Raw genomic sequence first — 24,859 nt, 5'->3', positions numbered from 1 at the left:
AGACCAGGCGGTTGCCGGGATTCATATATGAAAGATTCCATGGCTCCCACCTGGAGTGTACATTTCCCCGGTGGTCGGGGCCACGGTCGGGGTCTGGGACAAACTTTGTGTTCCTAAACACCTCTCCACCCTGAACTCCCCCTAACCCCAACCATGGTAAATGCAGACTTCCCACCAGCTCTGCATGGAATAAAATACTTCCGGTGGCAGGAGGCAAAGTTCAAATCATAGGAGATCTCGTTGACGAACAGAGCTTATTGAACTTCACAAGTATTAAGCTCGACTTCTGGCTCACGGACTCTGAACGCTGGCGCTATGTTGCAGTTCGCCATTGGGTGACCCACCAGTCAATAAAGCCCCATGCAAGTAGACCACTTATCCCGTTTGAACGCTGGCTCTTGTCGAGGCGGGATGACTGACACTTGCTGTCAGATATCTACACCTTATTGAATGCCTTTGCGAATCCCTTGACCTCACCAGCCAGCACGCACTGGGAAACAAGAGTGTAAACGCGGATTCACAGATAAGGAATGGGCTGACATCCTGCATCATGCCCGCACGTCAGCTTGCAGAGCCTCGGGGAGGGAAACTCCTGTAAATTGTACATTACTGGTACCACACACCTGCCCGCTTAGTTAAGTGGCAGAGGGGGAGCGACGACAAGTGCTGGTGTCACTGCAATCACTCGGGTACACTTTCTCACTTGCTGTGGCATTGCCCCAAGCTGCACCGCTACTGGTCAGAAGTACTCACCGAACAAATGTTTGACACCAAATTACCCTTGTTTCCTGCTATATTCTATTGGGGCTGCCTAACGTCTTAACATACCCACTATGTTCCCCTAGGGAAAGGGGCATCACCCTGGCACTGGGCGCAGCGAAGCAAGTTTTGCCATCAAGATGGGCTACAGATACTATACCAACGTACACAGTATTGACACACAAACTACGGGATTTGCTTAGTATGGAAAAATTGAAGCAGTCATAAACCACACTCTACCCAAGTTTGAGAAAATGTGGATCCCTGTATAATTTATGTGTCCTCTACGTTTCGTGAACTCTCTTGTCCAATATGCCTGCGGGTCCTGCACCTCATGTCTGGCACGCAGACCGACACCTAAATATTTACATGGTGGGGGGGTCGGGACGTGAGTTGATATTGTATTACTATGCGCGAGAATTACTGTTGCACAAGTTACTACTTGTGTAACGATAGATCTGTAAGAGACATTAGTTAGTGGTAGATTCCTTACCTAAGAATATCCCCAGGCATCAGACTGGATCCGGAAATTTTTTGCGTAGCAGCACACATGCGCGTCGGTAGGAGTCGCCCGCGGCTCCGCGTCCGTCGTCGGCGTCGTGATGACGTCGTCGGAGTACTTAGACGCCGCCTCCGCGCTGACGTCAGTTCTGATACACAGCTTTTCTGCGCCAGAAACGCAGAGCCATGATAAAAACCAACACTGGTGCCAAGAAACTAGGGCCCAGAAAGGGGATGACCGTAACCCTAGATATCGGTTCGCAGAACGGGGAGGATGGGTGGGTCGGTAAGGAATCTATCACTAACTAATGTCTCTTACAGATATATCGTTACACAAGTAGTAACTTGTGCATCTGAAAGAGACACGTTAGTGATAGATTCCTTACCTTAGAATAGATACCCCAGCAATACCAACCCCGGCGGTGGGTCTGCGAACCAATAATCACACCAGAAAGTCCTGGAGGACAGAACGGCCAAAGAAGCCATCCCTCCGGACTTGGCTGTCCAGGCAGGAGTGTCTTGCGAACGTGTGCAGTGAGGCCCACGTAGCTGCCTGACAAATGTCCTGCAAGGGGACTTCCCGGCCCAGGGCAGTAGTAGTCGCTGTGGCCCGAGTGGAATGGGCCCTCAGCCCAACAGGAGGTTCCTTTTTAGCCAAAGAGAAGCACGCCTGGATGCACCACACCGATCCACCGAGAGATGGTCCGTTTGTGCACCGCCCGTCCCTTCTTAGCGCCCACATAACCAACAAAGAGTTGGTCATCCACCCGGAACTGGCGTGTGCGATCCAGATAGTACGAGAGCGCACGTTTTGGGTCCAGACGGTGGAGCCTCTCTTCCTCTTTCGAGGGATGCAGAGGCGGAAAGAAGGTGGGCAAAGAGATGGACTGCCCGATGTGGAAGGCTGTGACTACCTTGGGCAGGAAAGAGGGTCTTGTCCGCAACACAACCTTGTCCGGATGGACAGAAAGGAAAGGAGGTTTAGAGGAAAGAGCCTGGAGCTCACTCACTCTCCTCGCAGAGGTGATGGCAACCAGGAAAGCAGTCTTAAGTGTAAGAAAACGGAGAGGACAGTTATGAAGCGGCTCAAAAGGAGCGCACATCAGGCAAGTTAAAACCAGGTTCAAGTCCCACTGGAGCATCACGAAAGGAACAGGAGGGAACATATGAGTGATGCCCTTTAAGAATCTTAACAATCGGGGACTTGAACAAAGAAGGCTGATCAGGTAGCATTAGGAAGGCGGAAAGGGCAGAAAGGTAGCCCTTGATAGTGCCCAGAGCAGAGCCCTGCTGGGCAAGAGAAAGAAGGAAGAGGAGAACCTCAGAAAGGGGGGCAGAGAGTGGATCCACAGCCTTTGCTGTGCCCCATGCCACAAATCTGTTCCACCTGCAGGCGTATACCGACTTTGTGGAGGGACGCCTGGCTGCCAGAATGACATTACAGACTTCAGGAGGCAAGTAAAATGGCCTCAACTTTCGCCGCTCAATCTCCACGCATGGAGGTGAAGGCTGGACAGGTTCGGGTGGAGGACCGTCCCCTGCTGCTGCGACAGAAGGTCCTCCTGAAGAGACAGACAAATCGGGGGATCGACTGACATGCTGAGTAGCTCTGGATACCAGTATCTTCGTGCCCAGTCCGGAGCCACAAGGATAACCCTCGCACCTGATCTTCTTCAGCACTCTGGGCAGAAGTGGTATAGGCGGAAAGGCGTACAATAGACCGCAACTCCACTTGTGACGAAAAGCGTCTCCGAGCGAGTGCCGCCTTGGAAATTCCAACGTGCATAACTGATATTAAGAGTTCTCTTCTGTGGCGAATAGATCTAACCAAGGCTCTCCCCACTGCTGAAAGAGGCCTTGCGCCACGTCCGAGTTCAGACGCCATTCGTGATCCATCATGCACCGACGGATGAGTTTGTCCGCCCTGGCGTTCAGGGAACCTGCCAGGTGTTGAACCACCAGGGTCACGCCCTGATGTTCCAGCCACTGCCAGAGACGCAGAGCCTCCTGGCATAGGGTCCACGGCCTCCACCCCGCCCTGTTTGTTGCAGTACCACATGGCGGTGGTGTTGTCCGTGAACACCTGCACTACACTCCCCCGGACAGAGGGGAGGAATGCCTTCAGTGCAAGCCGGATCCAGCTCCAGAAGGTTGATGTGGAGCCGGGACTCCGCCGGAGACCAGAGGCCTCTGATCTCTGCCTCTCCCATGTGGCCCCCCAGCCCTGGAGGGACGCGTCAGTCACAACTACGTGCTCCGGTTGGGGTAAGGAGAGGGTCCGCGGTCCGTGAGCCACCACTGCAACTGTCTTCCAGTGCCCTCCGAGATCAAGACATGGTCGGACAAGTTGCCCTGATGCTGGGGCCACTGAAACTTCAGGCCCCACTGCAGAGCCCGCATCCGCCACCTGGCGTGATGCACCAGGACATCCCCTGAAAAGTTGGCAGACCTCAGCCAGGCGTGGCGGTGAACCGCCACAGTCGTTGCAATCGCCCTACCCAGTGAGTCTGTGGTATCAAGTCCACACCGAATGGAGTAGCGTGCTGTGTCTCGCCCTTCTGCTAGGGCAAGCTTTGCCCCGTCCTCTTCTGGCACTGCGGCAGGACTTCCGCAACCGAATCCCACAGAGAGTGGGTGTAACGGTCCAAAAGGCAGGCGGTGCTGACAGACCGCAGCCCCAAACTTAGGGAGGAGAACAGTTTCTTGCCAAACTGATCGTACCTTTTGGATTCCCGATCCGGATGAGCGGTCGGGAATGCGGTCTGGAGGTAGAGGCCTGGGGGGTGGGGTGAATGGACAGGAAGCTGGGGTCGCCCGGAGCCAGGCGGTGGCGTCGGGCTACGTTCCGATCTACAGGGAGGCCTGTAGAGAGCTTGGACCAGGTGCCCAGCGGAACGTCAGTGAGGGCTTCGTTGAACGGCAGGAGAGGCTCCGAGGAGCATGAATGCGGTTGAGCACCTCAGTGAGGAGGTTAGTCCTCACGGCCGCGACAGGGAGCTCAAGATCCAAGGCCTTGGCTGCCCTAGTCAACACCATGCTGTAAGCAGCCCCCTCCTCCGTAGCCACGGTAGGAGGGGGGTGGGGGAGTGGGGCCTGGGGGAGACAAATCCAGTGTCGGGCGAAGTGTCCAGACCACTGGCCTACCCCAGCTCGTCTGCCCAGTCCTGGCTCAACTGGCACTGCAGTGCCAGAGGGTCCTCAGACCCCTCACAGTTCTCCTTGTCATCCATCTCCTGATAGTCCAGGGAAAAATGATGGAGCCGGGTCGTCGGGGAAGGGCTCACCAATTGGCGTCGAAGACGGCGCCAGGGGCGCCGGTCCGACGCCGGATCCGGACTGGGGTTGGAACCGGGGACAACGCCGCCCGGGGAAAGCGGAGGGGTCGTAAGGTCGACGGGCGACACCACGGATTCAGGCCTGCATCCTACGGAACCCTGCGGCGTCGGGACCGGAGTCGTCGCCTGAGCCGCCGGCCCGCTAGGGTTCACAGACGGATCCGCAAGGCCCGAAGGCGCCTCAGCAGGGTCCGACGGAGGGAAGCAGGCCCTAATGGCTGTGAGGAATGCGCTGATCTCCTCCGGCGTCGCGTGCAGCCCAGGGACTGCCGGGTATGGAGCTGGACACAGCGCTTGCGGCTCCAGCGGAGCCGCGTGGGCGGTGTCGCCCGAACCCCCGGCCGCATTGAGCGAGCGTTGGGGGAGTCGGAAGAGCGATGACGCCTCTTCGACTTCTTTTCCCAGTCCCTCGACCCCCTCCTAGACCGGGACCTCGAGTGGCACGGGCCGACTGCCGGAGCTCGAGCTGCTTACGGGACCGCTCTCGCCTAGCCTTCGAGGGAAAGGCCCGGCAACATCATGGTCGGCCCTAGACAGTAAAGGCACCGACGGAGGGGGTCGGTCACCGACATCAAGCAGTGACAGTCGTCGCAAGGCTTAAAGCCAGGCATCCCTATCGGCACCGCGAGTCAAAGGTCGACTCGAGAAGTGATCCAAAATAGATCAAAAAACTTAGTAAAAAAATGACTTAAAGAGTACTGCTCTTCCCGGATCTGCGCTAGCTGACGCGGAAAAAAGAAGAACTGACTTCAGCGCGCGAGGGTGGCGTCAAAATTCTCTGACGACGTCATCCCGGCGATCACGACGCCGACGACAGACGCGGAGTCGCAGACGACTCCTACCGACGCGCAGGGGTACTGCTACGCAAAACTTTCCGGATCCAGTCTGACGCCTGGGGATATTCTAAGGTAAGAAATCTTATACTAACCTGTTTCTTTCAGATTCAATAAATCTCACGTTGACATCAGTGTGGGTTTATTGAGAGGAGTAGTTCAAAGAATCCATCATGGTGCTGGGAAACTTAAGTTTCTAGCCCATGTACTCTCAATGGATTCCCTGGCACTAACAATATCTAATAATGAATATGCTACTTACCAGTATGCATCTGTTCTTGGCATGTAGGGCTGCTAACATTCATATCTTAGCATTAGATCGCCGCCTAGTGTTGGGTCCGGATGATCGCACATTGTTGTCCTGGAAGAGTCTTCGAAGTATCCTGAGATAGGTGGCTCCTCCCCTGGACTACAGTGCGCATGGGCATCGGCTCCATCCCCAGATTGTTTTTCGCCATTGTGGCAGAAGATGGAGTGAAAAGTGTAAAGGATGTCCATGCTAATGACTGAATACAATAGTATATCTGCAGCTGCGACAGGCACCGGGGAGGAGGGTGGGCGATATGAATGTTAGCAGCCCTACATGCCAAGAACAGATGCATACTGGTAAGTAGCATATTCAGTTCGAGGCATGTGGGCTGCTAAATTCATATCTTAGCATAGAATACATAGCAGTCCCTCCATCAGCGGCGGTTGCCCGTGCCAGCTGCAGAAACCTGAAAGAGTGTCTTGAGAACAGCCTGTCCTACAGCAGCTTGCTGCTTGGAATGTACATCAACACAGTAGTGTTTGGTAAAGGTATGTGGTGTAACCCACGTGGCTGCTCTGCAAATGTCCTCTAAAGGAATGTTCCCTAGGAAAGCCATGGATGCCCCCAATTTGCGTGTGGAGTGCGCCCTTGGGGGTATGGTTAGAGAGCGCTTGGCCTTTTGATAACATATTTGGATGCACTTAACAATCCACCTGGCTATTCCTGCTTTTGAAATGGGGTTGCCTTTGTGTTGTGGTGCGAAGGCAACAAAAAGTTGTTTTGTCTTTCTAAAGGGTTGTGTCCTGTCTATGTAGTACATCAACGCCCTCCGTACATCTAATGTATGGAGCATTCTTTCCGCTACCGTTTGTGGGTTTTGGAAAAATGCCGGCAAGTCAATAGTTTGGTTGAGATGAAACTGTGACACCACCTTCGGAAGGAATTTGGGGTTAGTGCGTAGCACTACCCTATTTGGATGAATCTGAATGAAAGGCTCTTGGATTGTGAGCGCTTGTAGCTCACTAACACGCCTCAGTGACGTAATAGCTATAAGGAAAGCTACTTTCCACGTTAGGAACTGGAGTTCACACGAGTGCAGTGGCTCAAAAGGTGGTCCCATCAGTCTGGTGAGTACCACATTGAGGTTCCACACCGGAGCTGGTGGTGTTCTTGGGGGAATGACTCGTTTCAGACCTTCAAGGAAAGCTTTAATGGCAGGCACTCTGAAGACAGAGAGATGCTGCCTGTTCTGAAGATAAGCCGCTATGGCGGATAGATGTATCCGAATGGAAGTGTACGCTAGATTCCACTTGTAAAGATGCAACAGATAACAAATGATGTTAGGGATAGATGCGTCTAGCGGGTTGATGTCATTAGCAGTACAGTAAATGACAAAACGCTTCCATTTTGCAGCATAGCATGCTCTGGTAGTTGGCTTTCTTGCCTCCTTGATGATGTTCATGCATTCTGGAGGCAGGTTAAGGTATCCGAACTCTAGGACTTCAGGAGCCAGATCGCCAGGTTGAGCTGTTGCGGATCTGGATGCTGAATTTCTCCATGGTTCTGCGTCAAAAGTCTGGGCGTGAGGCGCAGTCTTTGATGCGGCACCACTGAGAGTTCGAGGAACGCGGTGTACCATGCTTGGCGCGCCCACGTTGGAGCAACCAGGATGAGAGTCATCGCGTGCTGCCTTAGCTTTCTTGCCACCAGCGGTATCAGAGGGGCTGGCGGAAAAGCGTACGCAAATTTGCCTGACCAGTTCATCCATATCGCATTCCCCTGCGACTGTGGGTGAGGGAACCTGGCGGCAAAGTATTGGCATTTTGCGTTTTCTTTTGTTGCAAACAGGTCTATCTCCGGATGACCCCACTGCTGGAAGTACGGGTGGAGTACAGATGGGTGTAACTCCCACTCGTGCATTTGATGGCTGTATCTGCTGAGCAGATCCGCCATCTGATTGTCCTTGCCCGGGAGGTGTTCTGCCATGAGGAAAATGTTCCTTTGAATGGCCCACTTCCACATGCTCTGAGCCAGATGAGACAGCTGTGGCGAGTGGGTGCCTCCCTGCTTTTGAATGTAGTACATCGCGGTCATGTTGTCCGTCCGGACTAACACTACCTTGTTGCACAGATGTACAATGAAGGACTTGATCGCCATGAAGATTGCCATCAGTTCCAGATAGTTGATGTGCATCTTCTGTTGCTGCGTCGTCCATAGTCCCTGCACTGTGTAAGTGAGCAGATGAGCTCCCCAACCCTGGAGAGATGCGTTCGTCGTCAGGATAATCTGTGGCACTGGCTCCTGGAACAGTCGGCCCTTGCAAAGGTTGTGTGGAGTCCACCAATGCAGAGAGTCGTATGCCCGACTGGTAACCAACACTAGGTCTGTTAAATTTCCCTGAGCCTGTGTCCACTGATTTGCTAAGCACTCCTGGAGCGGGCGCATATGTTACCGTGCGTGAGGGACTATGAAGATGCAGGAGGCCATCATGCCTATCAACTGCATGAACACTCTCGCTGGAAGCGAGTGTTGTGGTCTGAACTTCTGGATTAGAGACTGCATGCTGTCTATCCTGACTTGGTTTGGTTGAGCCATGGCCGTCAGGGTATTGATCGTCGCACCTAGAAACTGCCGGACATGTGCCGGCTGAAGATGCGACTTTGGGTAGTTCAACGAGAAACCTAGATTGTGAAGGAGGTGAATGGTAGTCGACACGTCCGCGGCGCACTGTAGTTCCGACTTGGCTTGAACGAGCCAGTCGTCCAGGTAGGGGTAGACATGGATGTTCTGCCTCCTGAGGTGCGCTGCTACTGTCGCCAGACACTTGGTAAACACCCTCGGGCTGTTGTGACTCCGAAGGGTAGGACCTTGAACTGGTAATGCTTGCCTTGGATAGTGAACCTGAGGTATTTCCTGTGGGACGGGTGTAGTGGAATGTGGAAATAAGCATCCTTGAGATCTAAGGTTGCTAAGAAGTCCCCTTGGTTTAACAAGGGAAGAATCTGTTGAAGTGTAAGCATATGGAAATGTTCCGACAGTATGTACAGGTTGAAGGGACGTAGATCTAGAATGGGCCTGAGAGATCCGTCCTTCTTTGGAATAAGGAAGTACAGGGAATATACCCCTGTTCCTTCCTCTCCCACTGGCACGAGCTCGATTGCGCCTTTTTGCAGCATCGCCACTACTTCCTGCTGCAATAAGTGCAAATGCTCTGCGGACATAGGCCGTTGCCTTGGTGGAATGTTGGGTGGAGTGGACTTTAACTCTAGACAATAACCGTACTGGACAAGTTGTAGCACCCACCTGTCTGTGGTGATGTTTCTCCAGACGGGCAGGAACTGCTGCAGTCTCCCCCCGACAGGTGTTAAGTGGTCGGGGGGCAGTGACAGAGAGTCACTGTTTGCTTGGGGTAGAGGAGCGGGAGTTGTTGTTTGCTCTGCCGCGACCTCTGTTGCTGTTATTTCTGTAACCTCCCTTGTTCTGTTTTGTGAACGAGGATTGTGCTCCACCTCTTGAGAATTGCGATTGCTGACCCATTTGTCCTCTGGTGACTCCACGTGCACCTGAGCGACGAAAATTATTGCCACGAAACTGTTGTGATTGTAGGGCCCCCATAGATTTAGCAGTTTCCGTGTCCTTCTTTATCTTTTCGAGGGTGGTGTCAACATCTGGACCAAACAGTCTATCAGGATTGACTGGCTGATTAAGTATGGTTGTCTGAATATCAGGTTTAAACCCTGATATGCGGAGCCAAGCTTGTCGTCTCAGCATGACGCTAGTGTTGATCGCCCTAGCTGCTGTGTCTGCGGCGTCAAGTGCACACTTGATGGCTGCGTTGGAGATCAGTTTCCCTTCCTCAATAAGCAGTTTGGTGCCTTCTTGAAACTGTGGAGGCAGGCGTTGTACAATCTGCTCTAGGGTGTCGTAATGCGCCCTATCGTAACGTGCTAAGAGTGCTTGTGTATTTGCAATACGCCAAAAGTTGGCAGCTTGTGCCGCCACTCTTTTGCCCCCTGCCTCTAGCACTTTGGACTCCTTGTCTGGGGGAGGAGCTTCGCCCGTTGTCTGGGAGTTGGCCCGTTTCCTGGCATTTGCGACCACAAGAGAGTCTAGTGGCAACTGTCCCCGAATGTATGCAGGGTCTGCAGGTGCTGGTCTGTACTTTTTCTCGATACGTGGATTGACCACTCTCGCTCTGGTAGGTTCTTTAAAGATGTCAGCTGCATGCTTGAGGACTCCCTTGAGCATAGGCAGCGTTTTCACAGTTCTTTCAGAGACTGAAAAAGTGTCAAAAAGAAAGTCCTCTTCTACTGGGTCAGCATGCATGTCCACATCATGATTAGCAGCTGCCCTCTCAATGAGTGCATGAAAACCTGCAGAATCCTCTGTTGGGGATGCACGTGCACTGAAAGGCTGTGGGTCTTGCCCCACACTTTGGGTGCCTTGGTCACCAATGTCATCATATGCATCTGGATGTGCATCTGGTTCATTGATGGGGAAGGTGTATTGGTCCTCCTCATGATATCCCTCACCCTCAGAGTGTTCTGGTGAGGGAGTAGGGCTTCTTCTTGGAGGAGGCTGGATAGGTTCTGTGAGGCCAGAAGCGTCCAGAGGAACCCTTTTTTTCTTTAGTGGGATGACATATGAGTCCAGAGGCTCAGAAGTAATCCTCCTTTTGTATAGGGTTAATTTGCCAGTGTTGGCGTCGATGAAATGCTCAGAATCGTCCTCTGATTCGGGTTCTCGACCTGAAGGTACCCCCGCCGTAGAAGAATCCGACTTCTTTGGCGTCGATTTCGACGAAAAGGCCTTCGGAGCCTCTTTCGGCGGCAGAAGGAAGAGAAGCTTACTCTTAGGCTTTGCCGGCGTGTCCTTTGGCGTCTGAGGCGACGGTAACGGAGCCGACGTAGCAGCGGCCTTGTCCCTGATTCTCTGCAGCGAAGCGGCGATGGGGGACACTTCACTCACAGTGGCTTTTGGCGCTGACGAGGATGTCTTGACCTTCCCCTCGGATCCGACGTCATGGTGGCCTTTCGGAGTCTTGGACGCCGATGCAGTTGCTGCCGACCCAGAGTCCTTGGATCGATGCGCAGATGTGCCAACCGTCGATCCGTGTGCTTGTGTCGCCTCCGACTCCACTACGCGTCCGACGGACGGAGTCCCAGTCGGAACCGGAGCCGTGCCGCTGGCCTTGGCGTGCTTAGACGGTGTCGCAGCGGTTGATCCGTGCCGACCACCCTTCTTAGAGGATCCCTCCTCTGGCGCCGATTTTGACCCTGTGGAATCGACCGACTTCTTCGACTTCTGCGGGCCGGAGGTCGACGGAGCCGATGCGGCGGCGGGTGCAGTAGCTTTCTGTTGGCCGGCCGCCATTTTAGGGACGCTCGAGTCCTTAAGTTTCAGTTTCGTTTTCGGGTCGGCCATTTTAGGCGTAGTCGATACCGTCGGTTTCGGTTTCGGTTTCGATCCGGCCTGCCCAGCAAGTATGTCCGTGGCCGGGCCTGAAGGCGGGGCCGTGGCTTGCGGTGCGGGGTCTTGGGTAAGGCTAACTGGCGATCCCGTGACCCGATCGTGATCTTCGAAACCTTCGGGGCATAGCTCGTCCCCTGAGCTATCTGCCGCGGCCCCATAAATCTCTTCGACGTCCCCTACCTCGTCGACGTATTCAAGGCCTTGATCCACGACTCCGTCATCGTCTTCCGGATCCGCCTCGACCTCCGTTTCGGGTGGGGATATTTGGAGATGATGACCCTGTTCATCTTCTTCTTGGTCGCCGAAGATGTTTTCTGGATCCGGGGCCGCTTGTGTGGCCTCCAGGCGCACCGCGCGCCGAAGCTTGAGAGTCTTTTTTGACCTGAATTGAGCGCAAGCCTTACACTTGCCGTCGTCATGGTCCGGTGAAAGGCATTTGTTACAGACCGGGTGCAGGTCTATATGTGGGTACTTGGACCCACAGAGCGGACAGTACTTAAACGGACTCCGCTCCATGCTGGAAATTCGTGGTCGTGTCGCGATGAGAAGGCCTCGATGACCGAAGAGTGAAAAAACTCCGCTGAATCCGACTTCAAGAGTTGGAAGAACTCGAGACCGTGCGCAAACAATACCGACGCTATAAATACAAGGCCTTTTGGCCTTAAAAAGTTAGTTTTACTCGGTTCCGACAGAGAGAAGTCGAGACCGCATCCGAACCCAATGGCGGAAAAAAACAATCTGGGGATGGAGCCGATGCCCATGCGCACTGTAGTCCAGGGGAGGAGCCACCTATCTCAGGATACTTCGAAGACTCTTCCAGGACAACAATGTGCGATCATCCGGACCCAACACTAGGCGGCGATCTAATGCTAAGATATGAATTTAGCAGCCCACATGCCTCGAACTTGCCTTATATACTGTAGGGGCATACCTAACATGTAGATAGCCCACACTTGTGGTATAGTGCACCCTGCCTCAGGGCTGCAAAGCCTGCTAGAGGGTTTGGCTTACCTATACTTAAGTCAGTGGTAGTTGGTATGGCACACAGGCAGTGTGCCAGCTCGACTTTGTTGTTTTGACTGCACCAGGCCAAGCATGCTGCAGTGCAGTCTTCCTGGCCTAGGCGAGGGGTCCGTAGGGGACCCTCTTTAGTCCCAATGCCCTAGATACCCAGGTACCATTAACTAGGGACCAATTTTGGAACAGTTTTAGGGAAGAAGCACTGGCACAGATGACCTGGTTGGCAGGGACCCTGTGCACTACAATCGAAACCACATCAATTCACAGGCAGAAAAGTGGGGGCTAACCATGCCAAAGGAGGCACTTTCCGACACCCCTAGAAAGAATTTCTTCTGCTCTGGGTACATGAAAGACTTCTCATGATTTATGGAGAAACCCAGCTGTTGGAGATGACCATTTGTATGTCTTGTAGGCACTTCTGTTTGAGCTACCCTCTACTAGCCAGGTGTCCAGGTATGGGTAGAGAGTTATGCCTTGCCTTCCCAGGTGTACGGCCACTGACGCGTGGAACTTCATGAACACCTTTGGTGCAAACTTTATGCTGAAGAGGAGTACCTTGAATTGATAGCAAACCTTGTTGAAGACAAATCGGAGGTACATCCTGTGTTTTTGGTTCATTGGTATGTGCAAAGTAGTGTCCCTTAGAAGTCCAATTTCCTTAGGTGTGGGATTATGCCCGGCAGGGTAGCCATATTGAAGTGCTTTGCTTTTATGAATTTATTTAGGTGTCTGAGATCCAATATTGGTCTTAGTGTAAGGCCCTGTTTTGGTACTAGGAAGTACGGAGAGTAGTCCCCTTCTATGCATTCCTGTTGTGGTTCTGTTTCTATGGCTCGTTTTATAATGAGCTCCTTGACCACCTGCCGCAGTTGAATGCGCTCTCGTTTCTTCAATGGTTTTCTCCTTGGAGAAACAAAGGGCAATTTATTGAGGAGTTTATGCAGTAGCCATGTTTTATTTATTGATACCCAATTCATTGAGATGACCTTGACCTCTGGATGAATCCTCGGCTCTGCCCCACACTGGTGTTCAGGGGTGGGCTTTGGTAAGATGGAGTCACTTGCTTGATGCCCCCCCCCCTGGAGATTGCCCTCATCCTCTTGAATTCCCTCGAAAGTGCGGTCTTGCCGTGTGTTGCCATTGCTGGTGGACCGCCTGCTGAGTAGCCCGTTGGCTCAATATTTGTTGCTGTTAGTGCTGTGGGGTCAGTGAGAAACTTGCCCTGCCAGTTGGACTTCGGGCAGGCAAATTCTCTTTCATGAAGGTTCCTCTGAACTTCTGTTCCCCTATTGCCTTTGCAGTGTCTTTATCCTTTTTGATTTGCTACAGTGCTTCGTCCACTGCCTGTCCGAAGAGAGCTTCACCTGTGAAAAGCATGTTGATGGCTGAAGCCTGACCCTCTGGCTTGCAACCGGCCCCCTCTCTGCCCCCCTCAGCCAGGAGTGCCTCCTGAGGTTGGTACCTCCTCAGATCTGCCTGCCTGCTGTGTCCACCGCATCCAGTGCGGATTTGAGGTATCAATTTGGAATATTCCTTGGGTCATGGTTTTGGCTCTCTTCTGTAACTCCTCTGGGAGGGGTTGCATCAGTCCCTCCATCTTGTCCCACTGTTGGTGGCCGTAGCAGTTGAGAAGGGCATTGGAGTTGCTTTCCTCCATTATGTAGCTGCCGCTGCTATCAATCTTCCTGCCCACCAGATCAAAATTGTTACTCTCCTTCTCCAGGGGTGGCCCTGTCGATGTGAGGGGCATTGTCCCTCCTTCTTGCATCGAGCATTGATTGGAAGGTTTGCCCCTATCGGTGTCCTTGGGTCGGGAATCGTATGGCTCCTTAGGACTGTGCTGATCTTTAGTCGTGGGTGTTTTTACATTTAGGTTGCTTTTTGAGGGCTTAACGTTCGAGGTCTTAGTGTCCAAGTCTCTCAGCATTTTCATTACCTTTTGCGGTTTCCTTTGGGCAACTCTTGCTGCCTTCATCGCAGCTTCCATTCTGGACGTTGACGATGCTGCCTTTGCCATCCAACTCTCCTCCCTGTCAGTTCAACCTCCTCATTTTCCTCTTCCTCGCTGGAATGGCCCGGGTCTTTGAGGGTTTCTTGTTTCTTGTGGGTGCTAGCCATGTAGTGATGTGCAACGCCCTGTTTGAGTCTTGCCTTTAGAGTATTTGGTACAAATTTGGCGCAGGCTTCTCAAGTCCTCTGCGCTGTGGTCCTTTGGGGGAGACAGTTTGCAGACCTAGTGTGGATCCCTTTGCATCAACATGTGGCGGCAGTTTGGGCAGAAATTAAAGGGGGTGTTTTCCATGTCCAACAGCGGTCTCCCTCCTCTGTATTCTCCCGCCGCTTGGTGCTCACCGGCGAGGTCGGCCGGCAGGGCTGAGAAGGCTCCCCGTTTCTGCTCTTCAGTGTTTCTCAAGGCCTCCGGTGAACTTGTGCATTTTCCTGTGAGAATCTCTGTATTTTCTCCAGTTTTTTCAGATTCTACAGGGCTCCTTCAAGGCACTTCCAGACCAACTGGTGGAAAACAGAACCTAAAGATGGCAACCACGCCTGAGCACACATCTTCAGTCAAACAGAGGATGGACTTCGCACCAAATGAGGGTTAACGACGCCCACGGGGTGGGGGTGAGAGGGTACGTAAGAGAAAGAATCAAGACAATTACAAACTGTGAGAAAATGGCTCTATACATACTGGACTAAAATCAAGTACAGCGTGTATATAGTCCACCAACCCCAGAGGTATAACAGAGGTTAAAGTCAGAACTGATCTTACTCTCCAAAGTGGTAGCTTGGTCGAGCAGTAAGGCAGTACCAGAGGACAGTGTAAAGCATTTGTTGTGCACACTCAGTCAGCAAAAGGTTTCACACACAAGAACTAAACTCCAGGCCAATTGTTGTTATATCCTCAGATATAGTTGTTTTATTTTTAGAACCAACAGTTATAAAAATATACTTTTCAAGTTATGAGTACTCTCATGTAAATACTTTGCAAAGGAGCAATAAAGAGTGTGCACACAATAATTACAGGATAGATATTAAGCAACACAGTTCTGAAACACACTCTAGCCTTGAGCTCAATGGGTATTTCACAGATAAGTACAGTTGAATACTTTATGGATTACTTTGGTAGTTCCGGGACCAGATCTTAGATTCAGTCCTGGGGTCTAAGCTGAAACCAGATTAGCAAAAACGTTTTAGTTACTGTGATGAATTTTCTTGAATATAAAGGGGTTTTAAAAGTTCACACTTAGAACTTTTTCAATGTAAATCTGACAATGTTATTCAATGGGAAGAAATTCAGGTTGCAGGTAAAGTACGATCGTTACTTTTGTAACTCAGCGCTGGTCTCCTAGGGCCAGCACTGGGGGCTTAGCTCAAAACAGGTAATTTCGTTTCAGTATTACGTACGATTTTTAAAGAATATTTGCAGTCTTCAAAAGTACACACTTAGAAGAAATTTCATAGAAAAGCAGACAATGGGTTCCTATGGAGAAAATACAGATTACTAGTAAACCCGCTATGGATTACTTTTGCGGTTCAGTACTGGGCTGAAAGGTACAGTACTGGCTTCTCGCCTGATCACAGGTGAGTACTTTGGAATTCGAACTTTGGCTGATTTTATAGGAATATTTTCAGTTTTCAAAACTTCATACTTAGAAAACTTTCGAGTCGAAAATGGGTCAATGTTATCCAATGGCAGGTAAGTGAGTTACCGGTTTCCAGGCGAGTACTTGGTTGGTGAAGTTAAGGTTCTGGGTATAGACTCAGGGGTCCCCCACGGTCAGGTGAGTACAGTTAGTTCAGTCCCAGCGGCACAGGGGCGGCCGCGTGCAGAGGTAGGTAGATCCAATGAGGGAAAGGGGGCCTTCGGTTTGTGGCTGCTGGCTAGCAGGCCGCGTGGCTCTGGGAGCTGGGCTCCTGGTCACTTGCTCAGGGCAAATGGGGAAGGAGATTAGAACAAAGGTTGCACTGCCAAGGGCACTCGGGCGGGTGGGTGGGTGCAGGGTGCTTTTGAGCCGTCGGGTGCTCAATGTTATCCAATGAGGATCTTGAAGAGGGAACAAAGGCTGCAGGCTCGGGGACGGAGACTTTCCAGGGGCGACCAGCACTTCGAGAGATAAGTTGGGATGCTGGAGCACAGGTAGGTACCCCAAAGGGAGGCACAGGGGGCCGCGGGGCGCCGGGTGCAGGGGTGTCTTTCGGGGTCGGAAAAGCTTACCCTCGGCTGGTCGCGGTTGGGGTGGCCCCTGGTTCTGAGTCTGCAGGCGTCGGCTGGTTCGTCGAGTAGGGTCTTTCGGCACTGGACTTCGGGTCCCAGTCGCCGGGGGACGTCCTCGTGGTCTTGGTTCGGGTTGGTACGGGTTGGCCCGCCCAGGGCTCGGCTGGTGCAGAGGGGGCTGGTCCGGAGTTTCCTGGTGAGCACCAGGTGGGTTGTTGCAGCAGAGCCTCTGCTGATGGGAGTCCCAATCTTAGAGAGGGTCAAGGCGGGCAGGTCCTCTGGGTGTTCCAAGGTTGCTGTCCGCGGAGGTCGCCGGGATTAGGCAGGAGCAGGTTCCAGGGTCAACAGGCTGGTAGGGCTGGGGCCAAGTCAGTTGTTGTTGTCCTGTTAGCAGCTGCGCGGCAGGTCTTCTTCTTCTTCTTGATCTTCTTTTTGATATCGGGATCTGAGGAAGGAAGGTTCAGGGAGTCCCTAAATACTAAATTTAGGGGCGTTACAGGTAGGACCAAGGCAGGGACCAATGGGTCCCTGTCCTGGGGTGAATACACCCCCTAGCCTGCTCCTCTCCTGCGGGAGGGGGGCAGGAGCCTACCTGGGATTGGCCAGGGCCCCCCATCTACAAGATGGCCGGAGCCCGGGGTCGTGCTTCACCTCGCCTCCTCCACCCGAGGGGTGTAGTTGGCAAGGGTTGGCACACCCCCCTTCCTGGCGTGGTTTTTCCCGCCAGTCTTCCCGCCAGAGTGGACTTAGAATTGGGGGGGTTGGGGGGGGGGGACTGGTTGCTGGGTACAGCAAATGGTCTGGGGAAGCTCACAGAGGCGGCATGCCTTTGAAGCTTCCTCCTGTCCTGGGGGAGGACAGCTAGCAGCTCGCCCAGGATGTGCATTGTTGCAGACCCAGGAGAACGGGGGCTCTCCTACCCAGGGGTCCAGCAACATGTCTGCTGTGTGGCAGCCTCTGCAGCCACTCAGCCCAGACGTGGATTGTAGGTTAGGTTTTCAGGGGGTATCTCTAAGATGCCCTCTGGTGCATTTTACATTAAATCCCACCCTGGCATCAGTGTTGGTATAATGTGCTGAGAAGTTTGGTACCAAACTTCTCAGTCTTCAGTGTAGCCATTATGGTGCTGTGGAGATCATAATGACAACCTCCCAGCACCATATACTCTTAATGGCATCACTGCACTTACAATGCCCAGGAATTGCCCTGGGAACTGTAGGGGCACAGGGCTCATGCACCTGTGCCCACACCTCTGGCATAGCGCACCAAGCAAGAGGGGTGACTGAGGTATGCCAGGGCAGTGGGTTCTGTGGGCATGGCACACAGGGATGTGGGCCATGTTGACTCTTTGTTTGGTTCTGTACTCAGACACTCAGCCTGTAGAGGCAGTGTGTGGGTGTCAGGGTACAGGGCCCCTGAGAGTGGCACAATAAGTGCTGCAGCCCTCAGGGGTCTTCTCTGGTCCCCATGCCCTAAGTACCTAGGGTACCATTTACAAGGGGCTAACAGGGGGCCAGAGATGCCAATTAGGTTTTAGTTGCAGCTTAGTTTTAGGGAAGGAACACAGGCCCTGGGTACCTGGTTGGCAGGAACCCAGGGCACACTCAGTCAAAGCACATCAGCAGTTCAGAAAAAAGTGGGGGCATACCAATGCAAGAAAGATGGCACTTTCTCACACAAACCCATCCACTAGATGGCAGAATAATGCTCAGCACATGAAACCAGAAAATGATTCATATTGGGCATCAGGCACATCCTACGTACAGAATTAAACTGTTGCCATTTTAAGCAAGCATTTCCATATGTTTTGGATATGTGCCTCAAAATTGAGACCCGTTCTCTCCCTTTAAGTTTGGGCTAAATGTTGTGTTCCCTATTTTATTTTAGGCCAGTCAAACTAGTCCTTAACTCATTTGAGAGGATATAGAAAAATCATTGCCTTGTTTGTGGTGCCCAGGCTAAGTAGCAGCTGCAGTGGAATACATCTAGCTGTTCAGTGTTCATGTCCACATCTCATATCAAGTGCATGGTTCTCCGGAGTTTGCCAGTATGGACCAAATCAGTTTTATACACCTCCTGGGAATCCTGTTTCACTAACTATAATTTAAAGTTCTTACACTGAGAAAGGGACAGTGGGCGCAGCAAGCTGGGGCAGCCAATGGGCTAAGGGCACACATGCTATGGCACAAGCTATGTGACACTGACACTGGAAAAAGAATAGAGTAAAAACCTAACTCTTATTGGGGTGAAGTAATGAGATCAAAGTTATCTATACTGAAAGCCAGGGGTTTTTCTCTGCCATAACCGAAGCAAGCTCCTTCAAGTCTGATACTTGCTGGTAAAAGTCAATATTACTCGGAGCAGCATTGGAACCTTCGCAAAGAAGACATGCTGGTGAGTGCAAGTGGGCTGGGGAGGGACTAGGTTTCAGACCACTATCTCTGAATAGAAACATTTTTGCTGGCAATAAGTGAATAAACTCACATTAAAGTGGTGGTATGTTGTTAACACAAACAGACCCAGACGACTAGACATAGAAATTATGGTAGCCATAGAGGTCCAAAGAGCATTTTTATATTCCCTAGCACACTTCCACAAGAAATGGGATAACATTCTAGAAACTAGATTAAAGGGAAAGGGTGATGTAGATCTAACCTCCCTTTTCCCGCAAACCCCTCAAACGGTTTAAGTACCAAACTGAATTAAACTACAAAATACTAAGAAGTGGAACTGAAAAATGTCAAAGCGCAACATCTATTATCCAACACATTCTCATAGTGAGGATACAGAGTATAGTCGGTGGAAAGGGCTGTGCATGGGTCAGAAGAGTCATGCTGGAGGTAATTTTGAAGTTCGAGGTCTGTAGAGGACAACTCGCCCATGTGTGGAGGAAAAGATCTGAAGTGTTGAGACCTTCTGGACTTCTGATGATAGAGGGGTCCAGGGCAGGATAGTGTTTTACCATTCAATCCTATTCCATTCAATTCAGACCCCCCACCAACAACTCCATTTGTTTTCTAGCAGTGGGCTCAACATCAGGTACAATAGAAATTAAAACAAAATACAGCTTTACATTTAAATTAAGATGTCTGGCTGTGATTGAGAGGCCATACCTGATTTTGTGCAGTTTAATCAAATATCTATAAGTTGGAGTAACTATGTAAAGATCACACAAGATAACTCTGCACAACAATAATATTTATTGGCAAAAATAATGTTGATAAAATATTACAATTCATAACCACCACCCCTTTCGATAGGTGAAAGTTAGTGATCCTTACCTCGATGCCAATAGCTTGCTTTTGTCCAGGCAGTCGAACAGTCTGCAAAATCTTTAAAGAAACAATACATGGATAAATAATGAAGCATTACAATTACACATTTATGTCAACACAGTTTACATTTAAGCTCACAAGTATCAGATTAGTTCCCATTTAAAATTGACAAGCAGCAGTCAGGTCTTCGAATAGACATGGTCAGCACAAAAGGTGAATGATCTGTATTTAATCGGCAGCAAATTGTTTAAGTAGTAATGAATTAGACTAGGTGATTTGACAATAAGCAACGTGCATGCTATCGAAGTACCATACACCACCTAAGTTGATACAAAAATGTCACACAAAGTTCAAACTCATTTGAAAGTGGTTAGTCTCCCTCCCTGCAAACAGGGACTTCTTGATCAAACTGTAAGGGCGATTTCTATCCTCAACTATGAAGGGGGATATAATTATTCAGTCTTCAACAGCAACTTGTATTTTAAGTGGCATGTAGTGCTAACAGGAAAGGTTAGGGATGCACTGTGCTGGCCTGGCATAAGGGTCATTTAGTCAGAGGATATTTTTGTAAAGTGGCAACTGTTTATCCAAGAGACTGTCTGTGAAGAGACTGAAGGACTTGTATCCTTAGCAGAGAAAAATTAATTTGATGGGTTGGAGAGCTGAATGTGTACAAGTGCACTGAAAGATACTCACAGATCAGCCAAACTTATGTATAACGAGATTCATATTAAACACTAGTGTTAAGAGCTGCATTCAATACGTTGATTGCTGCTGCGCCCTATACAAAACCAATCATTCATTCATTCATTGCGAAGGCCTAATGTTGTAATATAGATTTCTTTCAGCTGCTGTGACTGGCTGGATTAAGTCAATATAGTTGACCGAAATTAATACTATTAAGATAGGACTGAAAATGCTAACCAACTTCAAAAGGGGAGGGAGAAAGAGTATCTGGACCTTTTCCTGTACCATAACCATCCAAGACAAACACCATAACTTGAGAAGATACAAATTAGCTTGCTTTGTTTCCAATATTATCGTAGTTATCGGAATGGTGCAATAATGTGATGTTATAGCCATCCACACACAATGCAAATACATATATTTAGCTGGGCTAAACAAGTTGAATGATTCAAAGCCAATGTTTATCCACAACTACAAAAAACAACGTTAATGTTGCATGTCTTCTGTGATATAAGGATTTTTACATGAACTATGATTTTTAGCATCTTGGTATAAAAAGGGAATTCTAATGTAAGGCACAACAAATAAAAAGCAACCTATTCTTCTGCACTTACTTGTGTGTATTCTAGTGACTGCCAGAGAGAGGCAGCAATCTCTGGAGACTTTCCAAAGGCAGCAAGGGCTTTCAATAGCTGGGCTTTGAGTATTGGAGCAATGCTACATTGCAGCAGCCCAAGGATTACCACCACAGGAGTCCACTGCGGGTGCTCACAGAGAGCCAATCGGGCATTCTCGCTCTGCAAAGACAAAAGAAAACAGTAAACTACCATGTAAAGAAAAAGTATGCCTATATCAAGAACACTGAAAAGAATCTTCCTACAATAAGGTGCTCCTGCACCTTTAAAGCATGAAATCATTACCTTACCACCCTTTTCTAGGGTAAGCTGAAGCAGGAAAAATTATGCAGTTCAAAAGATCTACGGACCAATGTCAAATCTGTTACACCTATTTTAGTAAGCTGGCTCTATATGGTATGCCACTAAGTGGCTATACTGTGTACAGAGTTCAGGGGTTCCCCAAAGAGTACAGAGCTCAATGTAATACCCAAAGTGCTCTATTAGTGGTAGTGTAAGACATTTATTGCACAACATTGACCAATAACAGACACACTAATCAAGAAGGAGATCCACACCAATTTTAGAAAAATAAGCATTGTTTGTACTTTATTTAAAGACCAAGATCTTCACAATAAAGTAAGTACGTTTTTAAACGTAAATACTTTTCAGCTTCAAAAGTCGACAGTGCAATTTCTGAACAGCTTAACGTTATCCTATGGGGAAAACAATATTGCAGTTTAACAGGTAAGCATCACACTTACATTCCCAGTCTTTGGGACCAAAGGTCAGCAAGGGTCAGGTGAATAAAATACTGCACAACCAGCGGCATGTGGGGCGGCTGGGTGCAGAGGTCAAAATCAGAGTTCGCACCAATGCGTTTCAATGGAGACTGGGGCCGTTTGAAGCCACACTGCTTGCAGGTAAGTAAATCACTGCAGGGGCTGAGCTCTGTGGGTTAGAGCAGGCACAGGAGGAGGATACAAAGCAGCACCAAACATACACCACCGGCAGGGTGCAAATTCGACGTTGGGCGCCCAATGCTCTTCAATGAGGTTCTGCGTTCAAAAAACAGGCTGCAGGCGTCACACTGGAGGGAGACCAATGACAGCAGAAGTGGAGGTGTAGGGGGTCGTGGGGGCACCGTCGATTCGGCTCACCTTGGCACAGGGCGATCGGTTGCAGGGGTGTCTTTGAATGTCGAGTCTTCTTACCGGAGCCAGTTGCGGTCAGAAGGAGCCTCTGGATTCAGGCTGCAGGCGTCATCATGGAGTCTAGGAGGGTCAGCCAACGCCGGACTGGAGGACAAGATCGCTGGTGAGACTCCACTCGGACTCGCGCCGTGGACGTCAGTTGCAGAATGGGCAGGCGTTGTGGTTCCGGCTGGATCTGGAGTCCTTGTGGTTGGTTTCTTCAACACAGGGCTGCTGTCCTCGGGAGAGCTGGTCTTTGTTAAAGATTCAGAAAAGGGGGTGGTGATGAACAGAGTGTCTGAATTAAGCAGACCACTCTTACCCAGTCCAAAGATCAGGGCTTGATCCATCACCGTTATTTAGCTCACTGCCCCATCCCAGCTCAGAACCTGGCTATATGCAAATTAGTCTGTCCCTGGCCCAGTGCATCATGGGAACAGGGCAGACCAAACTACCAAGCCAATTCTTCACCAGAAAGGAGACAAGCTTCCGGGGACCGGTTTCTGCCATTTCAGGCGTCGTCGGCCCGGCTTGCTTGAATCCTGATGGAGCAGTGAGCAAGGGACTCATGTCTGAGTATACCCTTCCACGCTTATGGTGGACAAAATGATTCAGAAAAGGGGGTGGTGATGAACAGAGTGTCTGAATTAAGCAGACCACTCTTACCCAGTCCAAAGATCAGGGCTTGATCCATCACCGTTATTTAGCTCACTGCCCCATCCCAGCTCAGAACCTGGCTATATGCAAATTAGTCTGTCCCTGGCCCATTGCATCATGGGAACAGGGCAGACCAAACTACCAAGCCAATTCTTCACCAGAAAGGAGACAAGCTTCCGGGGACCGGTTTCTGCCATTTCAGGCGTCGTCGGCCCGGCTTGCTTGAATCCTGATGGAGCAGTGAGCAAGGGACTCATGTCTGAGTATACCCTTCCACGCTTATGGTGGACAAAATGATTCAGAAAAGGGGGTGGTGATGAACAGAGTGTCTGAATTAAGCAGACCACTCTTACCCAGTCCAAAGATCAGGGCTTGATCCATCACCGTTATTTAGCTCACTGCCCCATCCCAGCTCAGAACCTGGCTATATGCAAATTAGTCTGTCCCTGGCCCAGTGCATCATGTGAACAGGGCAGACCAAACTACCAAGCCAATTCTTCACCAGAAAGGATTCAAGCAAGCCGGGCCGACGACGCCTGAAATGGCAGAAACCGGTCCCCGGAAGCTTGTTTCCTTCCCAGTATAAGAATTGGCTTGGCAGTTTGGTTTGCCCTGCTCCCATCATGCACTGGAACAGGAACAGACTAATTTGCATATAGCCAAGTTCTGAGCTGGGATGTTGCAGTGAGCTAAAAAACGCTGATGGATTAAGCCCTGTTCTTTGGACTGGGTAAGAGTGGTCTGCTTAATTCAGGCACTCTGTTCATCACCACCCCCTTTTCTGAATCGGTCTTTGTTAAAGAGCAGGTAGACTTCCTCAGGTTTCTGAAAGAAGCCAGCCACAGGACAGGCGCGGTCTTATTTGCAGTCTTTAAAGGTGAACACAGGCTTGTAGGGCTGGGGCCAAGTTAGTAGTCATTTTCAGGGTGGGTTTTAGGAGAGTAGTAGGTAAGGCCAATCGGCATCTTCCCTAGGGTGACTACACCCACTATTATGCCACCCTCCTGAGGGAGGGGGCATCGACCTAGCCCTGATTTTCAGTCCCCTCATCTTCTATCATGAGGGGACTGAAAATTGCACTTAACTTCGGCACAGCTTGTGCACCAGAGGGAGAACCCGGAGGGGTGGCATTTGTAAGTTGAGGGGCAGTTGGACGGCGCACCCATTGCTCTTGCAGCACTCTATATGCCCAACGTGGGTCAATCTGATTTCCAAGATACCTTCTCACAAACACTACTTCATGATCTAAATGCCAGAGTCTCTTGTGGGGGATTTTAATAGTGTGCACGACACCCACATGGATAGGTCCACTCCTGTGCTCTGTGGCACGCAGGTGGTCAAGATTGCGCAATGCTTCACTGATTGGCTGCTGCCTGGTAGACACCAAGATATCTGGTGCTCTCTAAATCCCTTTGAACGGAAATACTCTAATTTTTGTCCAGTCCATCAGTTTCTCTTTCTGGCAACCCCGAGATGTTTCCCTTTGTCTGATCGGCGGAGTATTTGGGTAGCGCGCTATTGGACCATACACCTCAACTGGTTAGGCTGAATTGGGGTAAGCGTTGGACCCCGATCCTTAAGTGGAGGCGGCCCACGCATGCACTCCAAGAAACTGTTTTGAAAGACTGTGGGTACGCATGTTCTCCAATACTCTGAACTTAATGTACACACCGCATCAGATCGAGGGGTGGCGTGCTATGCCTTTAAGGTGGTCTTGCGTGGCCTTTGCACTAAGACCGAATATTGCGTGAAAGTGACCGTGCAGCATGCGCTGATGGCGACAGAGACCTCAATCTGTGTAGCTGGGATTTGTCGGGGGAACATCAACGAGATGTACATACCTACCTTAGGGCAGGCCACAGGCTCTGTTGGACATACTGGGGAGTCTGTACTAAGCGGAATATACTGCTAAACAACATGCAGAGGGTGATAAGTCGGGGCGTGTCTTGGCCTGGTTTCTGCTACTATTGTACCGTTTACCAGGACGACAAAGGGGTTGGGGAGGACAGTCTGCCGATTCCCTGCTTGGAACTCCCCACCACTGAGC

At 50.6% G+C, this 24,859-nt stretch overlaps 1 protein-coding gene across 2 annotated transcripts in view; it reads right to left on the bottom strand.

Moving 5' to 3' along the window:
• Nucleotides 1-24,859, bottom strand: part of NUP205 (nucleoporin 205) — a 920,380-nt gene that overhangs the window by 652,564 nt on the left and 242,957 nt on the right. For both annotated transcript variants that reach the window (XM_078671666.1, XM_078671676.1), the window contains exons 13-14: nucleotides 20,963-21,145; nucleotides 19,668-19,718 (exon numbers count right to left, since the gene is read on the bottom strand). In XM_078671666.1, the coding sequence (XP_078527792.1) occupies nucleotides 19,668-19,718; nucleotides 20,963-21,145 (234 nt within the window). The remainder of the gene's footprint in view (nucleotides 1-19,667; nucleotides 19,719-20,962; nucleotides 21,146-24,859) is intronic.

This window comes from Lissotriton helveticus, chromosome 1_1, assembly GCF_964261635.1.
Source record: "Lissotriton helveticus chromosome 1_1, aLisHel1.1, whole genome shotgun sequence".
NCBI classification, from domain to species: Eukaryota; Metazoa; Chordata; class Amphibia; order Caudata; family Salamandridae; genus Lissotriton; species Lissotriton helveticus.
This window is presented reverse-complemented; position numbering and strand designations above follow the sequence as displayed.